The sequence below is a fragment of the Odocoileus virginianus genome, chromosome 7 (genome assembly GCF_023699985.2).
Source record: "Odocoileus virginianus isolate 20LAN1187 ecotype Illinois chromosome 7, Ovbor_1.2, whole genome shotgun sequence".
Taxonomy (NCBI): Eukaryota; Metazoa; Chordata; class Mammalia; order Artiodactyla; family Cervidae; genus Odocoileus; species Odocoileus virginianus.
The window spans coordinates 3,888,689-3,900,921 of NC_069680.1; the positions used below are offsets into that span (position 1 = coordinate 3,888,689).

Sequence of the window (12,233 nt, forward strand, 5' to 3'; positions counted from 1 at the left end):
TGCATTAAAATCAAGCAGTGTGTTTGTGTTCTGAAGATACTCTTATGTATCCAGGCCTCCATACAAATGTTGCTTGGCCTAGAGCTCAGATGGCTCCCATTAGCACTGTGGTATCTGAAGAACAATTACTATGAAAGTTTCACACCAATTTTGTTTTGGTCCTTTTCCACTAGCTACTGTGCTTCCTTTTCCATTTTCTTCCTTTGTTGTTTTGCTCCTCCTTTATATCTGCCTGCTGTTTTCTGCTGCTTCAGAACAGGCTTGTATCATCTTCTCACACATAAGTTTTTTCTCATTATGGATCTAAGTTACCTAATTCAGAAAACTGATTACTCATCTTGTGAAGCTGCAAATCTGTAGAGAAACCTGTGCTTCCTGCGATGTTAAAACTTAATGTTTCTCTCTTTTTGATAATTTTCTGAGCTTTCCTTATAGGTGGTGTCACATCCTCAAAAGAGGCTCCACTTGTTCCAAAGCATTTTGTTGTGTTGCCACGTTCCCATTCCGTCCTTCAGCCTTTACACTTGTGTGTACATCTTCATCCACATTTGTCTTAGGAATTGATGAATAGTTCATTGTATTTGGCAAACTACAGTTGTATTTGGTCTTAATTGGCACTTAATTTCCACCTTTGGCCAGGTCTGCATATTAATCTCTTATTGCTAGACAAGTACAGACTTGAAATAACCAGAGCTGTGTGATGGCCGTGGTGGGAATCAAAACTTGGCCCTCCTTCCCCCTCAGAGCTGGGCATGTCCTCAGTCACTGTTGCCATCCATTGCCACTGCACCACTGCCATGGACTGTCCTCAGCCCTTCCCACTTCACCTCCTCCCAGTTGTCTCTCGAAACATTAGAACTGTGATCAGCATGGTGAAATCTTTTCACTTTTAAGAGGCACGTGGTAATGAAGACCAGATGGAGAATAGCAGATTCACATCTCCAGTTTCACTATATATTGGGAAATATATGTGATGACTAAAAGACTGAACAAAATCACTGCCATATTTCTTTCTTTTTCTAAATTGAATTTGCATAATTTAAAAGTTCATGTGCTGCAACTAAGTGGTAATGTGCATCCTTGTGTTTAGGGCTGTCATGTAGAAGAATAACAAGACGTCTGGGAAGCATCTTTGAGGAAACTGGATGCAGTAGTGATGTGATTTGTTTGTTTTTGTCATTGTGACAGGTTGCTGGGCCACAAGACAGGTCTGAGTCCCGACAATCCTTTTCTGGATCCCTGCCTGCCTGTGGGACTCACAGATGTGGTGGAAAGGAACAGTCAGGTCCTGCATGTCCGAGGACGAGGGGACTGGGCGGCTTGTGGGGCCATGCTGAGCCCCCTGCTGGCTCGCTCCAACACCAGCCAGGCCTCACTGAACGGCATCTACCAGTCGCCCATTGACTTCAACAACAGCGAGTTCTATGGTTTCTCCGAGTTCTTTTACTGTACAGAGGATGTGTTGCGCATTGGTGGCCGCTACCATGGGCCAACATTTGCCAAGGCTGCTCAGGTACATTGTTAATCATAAAAATGACTCATGCTGGCAGCAGCCATTTATTGGATGCCTAACTTTGTACCAGACGCTGTGCAAACGGCTTTGCATGCGTGATCTCACTGGCTTCTTGGCAGGAGCCCTGGGAGCCGTCATTTTACAGACGAGGGAGGAGGTAAACTTAGAGAAGTAACCTCTTATGCTCTACTGCCTGCTAATTAATTAACTTAGGTCTCCACGGGTGTCCAGTTACCAAAATTATCACCCAGAGCTAATATTGTCATGGTGGCTAATGGTTTTTCCTCCAGCTTGTCAATAGTCTTGTCTAATGTTTGTGGACAAAGTGTCATCTCCAGATATTTTCCCCTTACTGGATGTTCCCAGGTGTAAATGCTTTTGGAGATGATGTCACACAGGTGGGCAAGTCCACTTTCATTTTCTTACCTTGAGCTTTTAAGAGGCCAGTATGGACAGGTAAAAGTTTAGCTAGCATTCCACAGTTCCTGTTCAATTTGGACTCGTCTCTTTTTCATTTTTGTATATTTTTCTCTTTTAGCAGAGAAACTTATGGGGAGATCTGTCCTTTCATATTTTTTATTCTCTCTGTCTTCTTCAATTTCTCTTAGTATAAGAGCTTTCAGAAGAAATAATATATGTAGTATATGTACTGTTCTGTTCCCTAAAGGCAGTCCCTAAGAAATTTTGAGGAAAGCCTGGTTTGTATTTGTCCTTTCCTCTCCATCCTCCAGGAATACTGTCATATTTCCTTTCCTTTCCAACGTTCCCTGACTGTCCATGGCCTGAATCTTTCTCTCATTTTAAAATTTCTTCAAATCCTGTTCCCTTAACTCCATAGGACTCAAGTTATTACTTGCCCAAACTGCTAGTGCCTTAATATATTCTCTTTCTCAGGGAAAAGATGATTTTGTTCTTCTTTTTAACCTTGACTCAACCGTTCTCCTCCCTGTGACATCTTCCTTGGCCATCCTATGCAGAGTTGCAGCCCTCCCCAATATTACCCTTTTCCCTTTCCTGCTTTATTATCTTTCCCATGAGCACTTATGTTATCTAACACACTCTTTGAATGTATGTGTGTATATGTATGTATGTATGTATGCATGTATATTTGGTTATCGTCTGCCCCCCCCCCCCCCCCCCACTGGAAGATAAGCTTCATAAAAATAGAATTTTTTGTTTTTTTCACTGCTAGAGCCACCTGGCACAAAGTAGACATTCAGGAAATACTAGTTTATTGAACAAACCAAAAGGAATGATTCCTTTGGTGAGAATTACAACAAGGAGACAGGCCAATGATAGATTTTTGACCATTCTGTTCCATCTGTTTGATTTGTTCATGTCAGTCCTACATAGGGTAGAATGAAGCTGTCTTTGGCTTTTGATGTTGCTACTCCCGGTCCTGACCTTACCCATCTCTAAAGCCTAAGAGGCTCAGGAGCCATGTCAGGCTGGCTTTGTATGGACATGGAGGCAATAGGAATGAAAAGGAGTATTCCTAGGCCCCTCAAGTCATCTAGTGGCCTGAGTGCAAGGACTTGCCTTGCCCAGGACCTGGCACAGTGTTAAATGACTGAATATGCCATTTCTGTTTTCCTGTCAACTAATAACCCACAAGTAACTTTAGAAATGGAAAACTGACTGTAGGGGAATTACAGAGTTTACCTCCCATTTCATGTTGCATCATTTCTCTGTGTTTGTTCCAGGATTACTGTGGCATGGCTTGGTCAGTACTCACTCAGAGATTCAAGAATGGCCTCTTTTCATCACATGCAGATGAGCATCGACTCAAGTAAGTAACTTCCTTTTCTCCTTTAGGTGTGGCCTTAAAGTGTATGAACAATGAATGAGAGTGAGTGAGTGAGTGATAGTACAGATTGGATTTACATTGAAAGAGAATTTGGTTATTTTAGATTTTATTTTCTGAAGGGTAGAGGCCAAAATAGTGAACTTACTTTAGTGAAGTCAAGGGAAACAAACTGGTGGTTACCAAAAAGTATTCTCTCCAGGTGGTTTGAAATCAAAAGTGGTGGTCTTTTTATTTTTACATTTTTATTAAAATGTCAAATATGCAGAAAAGTAGAACAGTAACAGAAACACGTATGTAACTGTCACCTAGCTTCAATAAATATCAATATTTTGCCAGTTTGGTCCATCAGTCCTCCCATTTTGTAAACGTTTTAGTTAAAAATTTTAAACATAAATGAAAATAGAACAGTATAATGAACTCCTGAGTACCTATCACCCAGCTTCTCTCCTATCAGCTGTCAACTCCCAGCCCTTCTTATTTCATCTATTTTCCTACCCCACAAATTGGTTCTTTTGAAGCAAATCCCAAATGTCATATAATTACATTTGTAGATATTTCAGCATGCTCTCTGAAGGTAAGGGTTGTTAGGGGAAAAAAGAAAGCAAAAGAAAAACAGTCACAGTAGCATTGTTGCATTGCTTGAAGGTGTGCCTCACTTTTGCGGTCAACTTGAAGATAAGGTAGGCTCAGATTTGGCTCCATCTAGAGGTGAGGAAGGTGAAATGGGGAGAGAGGGGTCTTTTTGACACTTCAGTGAGAATATGCATAAAGCATTAGTTTTTTGCTTTTTCTTTTTATTCCTTTACAAAATTAATTATTTTTTTCACACAGATATCAGTGTTTTAAGTCGGCTTGGATGTACCAAGTTCTTCATGAAGGATTCCACTTTCCCTATGACTATCCAAATCTGCAGACAGCACAGCTGGTCTATGACCGAGAGGTTCAGTGGACGCTGGGAGCCATTCTATATAAAACACGCTTCTTACCACTCAGGTAAGTGGACTGACCAAGCATCTTGAGCTTAGAGGATGGTAGTTGGTGCCTCAAAATAGGTTTCTTAAGTGACCGCTCCCTCAAAAAGAGAAACAAAAAACATCCAAATTCCCCTTATTACTGCCATGTGAAACTGTTACTTACCACATATGTTGAAACAGAAGGAAGTCTTGAGAATTATTGGCCTGGAGTGTGTTCTTCTTTGTAATGTCGGGAATTCAGTAATTTTTTACTTTTTCCCCTGCCGTGCTGCATGACTTGTGGGATCTTAGTAACCAGGGATCCAGCCCATGCCCTGCCCTCGGCAGTGAAAGCGCCAAGTCCTAACCATTGGACTGCCAGGGAATTCCCAGGAATTCAATTTTATTTATCTACAACAAATCAGTCTTTATAATTGAGCTCTTACAAACAACTTCTAAGATACTGACTGATGAACTAAAGTTACTCTGAAACTATATCTGCCTCGTTGTTCATTCAGTTGTGTCCGACTATTTGTGACCTCATGGACTGCAGTACGCCAGACTTCTCTGTCTTTCACCGTCTCCCAGAACTTGCTGAAACTCATGTCCATTGAGTCGGTGATGCCATCCAACCGTCTTGTCCTCTGACATCCTCTTCTCCTCCTGCCTTCTCTTATTTCCCAGCATCAGGGTCTTTTCCAGTGAGTTGGCTCTTCGCATCAGGTGGCCAAAGTACTGGAGCTTCAGTATCAGTCCTTCCAATGAATATTCAGGACTGATTTCCTTTAGGGTTGACTGGTTTCGTCTCCTCACATCTGACTACAGAACCAGTATATGCTCTTCTATACAGCAGTCTTTCTTGGCGGCTAGAGTCACTCTCCAGATATGTCATTGACTTGGATGGCTTTTGGGTGGGCCAGAACAAAGGACATGAGATGTATTGCAGGGATGTCTTGCTCTTATGTACCATAAGGTATTTGGGATCATTTTTAGGTGCTTTCTCTTCTGGACTATTTCAGATGAACTCTTAATCTTTGGTGCCTGTTTCTTTAAACCCAATACTGTCACAAGCCAGGTGAGTGAGAGAAGTGGGGAATTGGAGAGCATGTGCCCCAAACAAAAGGCTGATAACTGTCGTGCAGAAGTGCTGTCCCAGCATCTCCCAGCTCTCCTTGGTCAAGAGAAGCCAGAAGTCCACATTTTATATGTGGTCTTTCTGTTTGGAGATTCACATTTTTTTTTTTTTTTTTTGAGATTCACATTTTTTAAAAAAACACTGCAGGTCAAACAGAATGAAAATGTATTGGGTATTTGGACTATGAGAGAAGAGCTTCTCTTTTAGATAGATGGACCACTGCATTTAGGTTTACATATCTCTCTTTTTTTCTTCAGATTACAATTGGTTAAGTGACATCTTTGTCTGGATATATCCTAAACTCTCAGGAAGCATAGCAACTTTTTTTTTTAATACTTAGATATATTCTGATTTCTTGATTAGGTTCAGGGGCCACCCTATTCTCATTAGTACCATATTTACAAACTGTGTAGGCTGAGGTGGTATGGGGTCACTGTTGACATTTTACAGATGACCAGTCTTGTCTTACTATTCACTTTTTTGGCTTCTCATTTTGTCTCCAGATTTTAGAAGGGGTAGAGGCTCCCTCTTGGAGAAGGAAATGGCAACCCACTCCAGTATTCTTGCCTGGAGAATCCCATGGATGGAGGAGCCTGGTGGGCTACAGTCCACGGGGTTGCAAAGAGTCGGACACGACTGAGCTACTTAACTTTCACTTTCAGAGGCTCCCTCTAGGCCAGGGAAAGGAAGATACAGGAGGAATCTGGGCCTGGGGACATGTTTCAGCTTTGCTTGCTCTGTGGAGCTGGTGTTGTAGCATGTTTGCATGGATGGAATAAATGGGATAAAACCACTGGACTTTTTAAATATCCCTCTCTGAAACTAACAATTCTTTCCACCTTCAACTTCTTATTTAGGGATCTACGGCAGGAGGGTGTCCGACAGGCCCATGGTAGCTGGTTCCGTCTCTCCTTCGTCTACAACCACTATCTCTTCTTCGCCTGTATCCTGGTGGTGCTACTGGCCATCATCCTGTACCTTCTGCGGCTACGTCGGATTCACCACCGACAAACTCGAGCCTCAGCCCCACTGAACTTGCTATGGATCGAGGAGGTGGTGCCCATCATTGGGGTACAGGTCGGGCCATGAGGATGGGCAGGTTAACGGGAAGCTCAAATACCCCAGAATTGCTGCCCATTGAATTCTACCACTTTCTGGTACTGGCCTCAGATGCTGCTTTGCCTGACTTTGTGGATATTTGGCCTTGGAATTTCTCCTTCAGTATCTACTTTAATTCCTTTTCAATATCCAGGTCCTCTTCTCTGAAGAGAAGCTGTAATTTAGTCTATGAAGAACTAAATGAGAGATTGGTGCTAACAGAGGGGACCAACTTTAGTCCAATTGAAGCCTGCTTCTACTTCTTTATCTGAGAGATCTGGTATGCTCCTGGGATTGAGACTTTTCTCCCCTTGCTTTAAGCATGAAGTTCAGCATTGGGCACGCTGGAAGCCTAAGCTGAAACCAAACTTGGAGCATCTGATTCAAAGCCTAAGACATTCTACCAAGTGCAGCAGCCCCTTCTTTCTCTGTAACAGAGATATCATTTATGTGGAGATCCACAGCCTTTAATAGGGATCCAAGATTTTTGCAGATCAGTGGAACAGATAAGAATTTCCAGGCAACCAAAATAACACAACTTCTTTGCTTACTCGACAAAGAAGCCACTGTGAATGTGGCTGAAGATCCCTGACATCCTGTAGCTGATATTAGTTAGATTTTAAAAGGTTAGAACCCTTTCTAAATGAATGGTCCAGTGAAGATTTTAACAATATATTTTCTGATGCCTCATATGACCAGAATAGAAAATTTTTCCATGTCTCTGTGGCTCCGAGGCTGTTTGGGCATTAATTTTTCTTTTTGAGCCTTAAGGGTGCTTATAGGGATGGAGAAACTGGGATGGGGATTGGAGACTTGGATTTGTCTGGTTTCAGGTCACTGTCCTCTTGGCTTGTTTTTATAAGTCCTTATGTGGGAAGATTCAAGAAGAGTTCTTTTATTTTACTGCTAAAATCAATATGTAGTTTGGGAAGGGATACATTTGGGTTTTTTTAAAGAAGGAAAGCACAATATCAGGAGAGTGGGCCAAGGCAATAAAATCCAAGCTCTTATTTATTAATGTTTTTCTGAGAAATAGAAGTTTTCTCAGTTGGGCTCTTGGACTATTTGAAAAGAAGCAAATCACAAACTTTGGAATAGACAGATAAATCTGTTAATAATCCACCTGGTAACTTCCAGAATATTTCCTAAGAGATTTCTCATTCATAAACAGCATTTCCATTAATGGGGAGAGAGGAAAAGCCATAGTAATTACACTTTTATCCACTACCCTTCAGGATCTTTGCTTCCTCTCTGCATTTAGCCTTTAAATTGCACAAGGATTTCTTTTTCATCCCCCATGGAACCTTCTTTATACTTTAATCTTTCCTCTGTGTAGCCTTAAATGTCCTGCTTAAGAATATGCTCCCAGAGTTAAAATAGTTTTCTTATTTTGTCAGCTTTGAGTTCTAGGATTACAGGAGTAAGGGAAAAATCCTTGACTTTAATGGAAAAAAAGTGAAATTCTTAAAAAATAAATTTCATACTGAGAGTAGAAAGGAGTTAAGTGCTTCATAAAACCAAGAAAAATAAATCCAGATCCTCTTGGAAATAAACTGAGATGAAAGTAAGTATACTTAAAGTAAGTGAAAAGATGATGAGTCTTGAATCATTTTCAAATTAGATAAAGATGGATCCAGCAGAGTCTGACAGGCTCTTTTGGAAGAACTTTTAACTTTTCATTAGGGCTTATGTCTCAGCAGTTTAATTTTTAAGATTTCTAAATTGCCTTGATTTTCTTTGAGTTCTTATCTTTGTGTCTGTACTGTGAGCCAGCCCTTGCCTTATGAATGCTGCTTATAAATAACATCATAGTATGTTTTTGCTAGCCATTGCCTACTCAGGTAACTCTTTTCCCTCACCTTCGTTTCCAAATACTGTTTTTGGTTTTCTTATTTTCTTGTGTGATCTACTCAATGATCTTCTCCAAAGCTACCTAGCTGGCTAACAGTGATCACATTTGTGTGCTCAGAATGAAATTGAAGCATGGAGGAGATAGTGATCAGTCCAATTTGAAAGCTCTCATTAAGTTATTCTTCATCCTGGTTATGATGATAGTAACTACCATTTGCAAAGCACTGATTGTGTACCAGACACTCCATTAATAATTTTATGTATGTTATTTTAATCATCATGACAACCTTTCAGATTGGTATTGTTCTTTTTATAATTGAGAAACTCAGGATACTTGTTTATCATTTTTTCCATATAAACGTATTTCTTATTCTTTATTTTAATTAGTCTGATTTTTTGTGTATTTTATCATGTTTATTATTTTAATATTATCTAGGCTTTATTACAATGAATAAGGCATCTGAGTTCCATGGTATAAAAATAAGGACAAATTTTTGTCATACCCCTCAGAAAAACTGAGTATTTGCTCTTGGTTCTGGCTCCTGTGCTTCTTCCATTGCTCCCAATTAAAAATTTTAAAGGAAATCTCATTCACTAGAAACAGAAGCCATTTATCCCTTGCTGAGGATAAATGGTCAGGGCCAATTACTTCTATATATTGCTTTCTCAAAATGAAATATTCTTGCATATAGAATCACACAAGCCTTATCTTTTAACCTTCTTTTTGCCCTCATTTTTTCAAGATATCTATTTGCATTTCTGCATTCTGAGTAATTTTCATGTGAAAATGATTATGATTTCATAAAATTCACATTCCACTAGTTTCTTTGAATCTTGCCAAGCAATCTTCCTTAGAACAGTAACAGCAAGCCTGAACTATTTTAGTGTTTTTAATAGGTCATAAGTGTCAAAATTTAGTCAGTGGTTTATAGGAGTAAGGCTTATTATTCTTTATGCAGGCACAACCCATCACTCTTCTGAATTCTTATCATGAATTATTCTTATCACCTAATTATTTGCCATTACATTCACTTAAGTTGCAGTTAATTCTAATCCAAATTTTATTGGGGTTGGTGCAAAAGTAATTGCGGTTTTGCATTTTTGAAATTTGCTGTTTGATATTGCAATACATTCTTAAATATGGTTATGTTATACATCATTTTAATGCACATTTTTTGCTTTCTGTTTTTTTGATAATGACTTATTACTTGCTGTTTAAACTAGGGAAATGATGTTAATTAGACAAAAAAGCAAATTGGAGCAATTCTTTTATTCAAGTTGAAAATGAGTTGTAAAACAGCAGAGACAACTTGCACCATTAACAATGCATTTGGCCCAGGAACTGCTAACGAATGTACAGTGCAGTGATGGTTCAAGAAATTTTGCAAAGGCCAGAGCCTTAAAGATGAGGAGCGCAGTGGCTGACTACTGGAAGTTGACAGCGACCAGTTGAGAGGATCTTCGAAGCTGATCCTCTTACAACTACATGAGAAGTTACTGAAGAACTCAGTGTCAGCCCTTCTATGGTTTGGCATTTGGCCCTGGCAGCAAATTGGAAAGGTGAAAAAACTCAAGTGGGTGCCTCATGAGCTGATCACAAATCAAAAATTTCATTTTAAAGTATTGTCTTCTCTTATTCTATGCAACAACAACAAACCATTTCTCAATTGTACTGTAATGTGTGAGAAAAAGTGGATTTTATATGACAACTGGTGATGACCAGCTAAGTGGTTGGACTGAGAAGAAGCTTCAAAGCACTTCCCAAAGCCAAACTTGCACCAAAAAAAGGTGGTCTGCTGCCAGTCTGATCCACTACAGCGTTCTGAATCCCAGAGAAACCATTTCATGTATGCTCAGCAAATTGGTGAGTTGCATCAAAAACTGCAACACCTGCAGCAGGCATTGCTCAACAGAAAGGGCCCAGTTCTTCTGCATAACAATGCTTGACTGCACATTGCACAATCAACACTTCAGAAGTTGAACGAATTGGGCTACAAAGTTTTGCCTCATCTCACCATATTCACCTGACCTCTCACCAACCACTTCTTCAAGCATCTCAACAACTTTTTGCAGGGAAAATGCTTCCACAACCAGGAGGAGACAGAAAATGCTTTTCAAGAGTTTGTCAAATCCTGAAGCAAGGATTTTTATGCTACAGTAATCTCGTTGGCACAATGTGTTGATTATAATGGTTCCGAGCTGTTTGAGCTTATAATGATTTAAAATTCACGGTCCAAAACCACAATTAAGTTTGCACCAACTTAATACCATCTCTCTATACTTTAGCTCCTTGAATTGATTTTCCTTGGTCTAGGAAATCTTAATCACTTTCCACCAACCTTCTATTTATTCTTCCAATATTATCCAAAGTATTCTGCCTCTGTCCTCCTTAGCCCAGGTGCTTTCTTTGACTTCAAAGGCCTTGTTGTTCAGTCGCTAAGTCATGTCTGACTCTCTGCGACCCCACGGACTGTGGCACATCAGGCTCCTCTGTCCTCCACCATCTCCCCAGTTTGCTCAAATTCATGACCAAAGGCTTTAGGCAATGATTATCAAAATGTGGTTGACTGAGTCTGCCATGCAATTGCTAAGCTAGTCATTTTAGGCATTAACATTTATTATCATGTCCATATTTATATTTTTGAGGTACAGTAACATCTCACAGGTTATGGATTATAGCCCTGGCTTTGTCATAATGTAGCTCAGGAACCCCAGGCAAGTCACTTGCCCTCTCTGGTTCGTTTTTCATCTATGACTAGCCAAGATGATTGGAGGCCAGTTCCAAAGGGAGAACAGTTGGCATAAGGAACTAAAGGCAGAGAAGTGACAGAGTAATTTCAGGAAGAGGGCTGTGGCCCTTGGTTTAGACCAGGCTGCCCAGAAGAACCAGTGGTCAGGTCATCTCTTACTTTACTCATAGCCCATGAAATAAAGGTTGTGGGAATGGAGTTTCCAAAAGCAATCACAATCAAAGAATGAGATTTTTTAAAATTGAAACTTAAGATTTGTTAACCCTGGTGATTTTATGGATGATAAAACTGACACTCAGAATGTAGTAATACATGCAAATAAAATGTTCATTGATAGAATCTTCTTGCAAGACTGTGTTTCAACAGAATATATATAATACAGCTGACTGCAGCTAATCATGCTCGATCTTTATAATTGTTTCTGATACTCATTTGTGGTTGCTCACGTTTAGGAATAAAATATTAAATACTTTGTCAGAAATATCAGGTTTTCAGTACATCTATTCTTTAGTTAATATATCCAAGCAACTCATGCTATGATTTTACCATCTAAGTTTTTTAAGGTATAACTGTTTATTAGAGCTACTTTAAGGAACTTGGTTGTATTTATGGGGCAGTTCCTAGACTCCCTTACCCAGTGTGGCATTTCTTTTTGCTGTTTTTAAACTTTCAAACCAATTCAGAACTAGTATCTAATTTTCCTTTTTGCTGTAGTATGCAATGAAACTTCAATTGGAATTAAGAATTAAGGTAAAAGTAGTAGCAGATATTTCAAATTCCCCCAAACTAGTCTCAGGTTATGCTCATTTCATAGTCCTGCACTAGGGCCATATGGTCAGTCAAACTTGCAAGGATTTGTTGGTATTACAAAAATATTTGTTAAAAAGACTTAAAAAGAAATCCTCATGGACTTCTTATATTAGTACATTAGTATATATTACTAATGTAATACTAGTATATATATACTAATATATTAGTTTCCTTTCCCCTCTAATGTTTCACTATTTCTCAGTACCATTATTAGAGGGACAGAGGAGGAATACATTTGTTGACTTTCTCTGGAAATCTGAACAATAATATAATTTTATTTGGAAAACTGAACCATTACCCATACTACAAGGGCTTT

General features: G+C 39.5%; 1 protein-coding gene and 1 pseudogene across 1 annotated transcript in view; one reads left to right on the plus strand and one right to left on the minus strand.

Moving 5' to 3' along the window:
* Positions 1 to 11,446, plus strand: part of ENTPD7 (ectonucleoside triphosphate diphosphohydrolase 7) — a 35,975-nt gene extending 24,529 nt beyond the window's left edge. The window contains exons 10-13 of the mRNA XM_020897319.2: positions 1,189 to 1,513; positions 3,217 to 3,302; positions 4,152 to 4,313; positions 6,266 to 11,446. Coding sequence (XP_020752978.2) covers positions 1,189 to 1,513; positions 3,217 to 3,302; positions 4,152 to 4,313; positions 6,266 to 6,497 — 805 coding nt within the window. The 3' untranslated portion in view covers positions 6,498 to 11,446. The remainder of the gene's footprint in view (positions 1 to 1,188; positions 1,514 to 3,216; positions 3,303 to 4,151; positions 4,314 to 6,265) is intronic.
* On the minus strand, positions 129 to 1,279 carry LOC110139457 (receptor-binding cancer antigen expressed on SiSo cells pseudogene; annotated as a pseudogene).
* Positions 11,447 to 12,233: the final 787 nt, after the last annotated feature.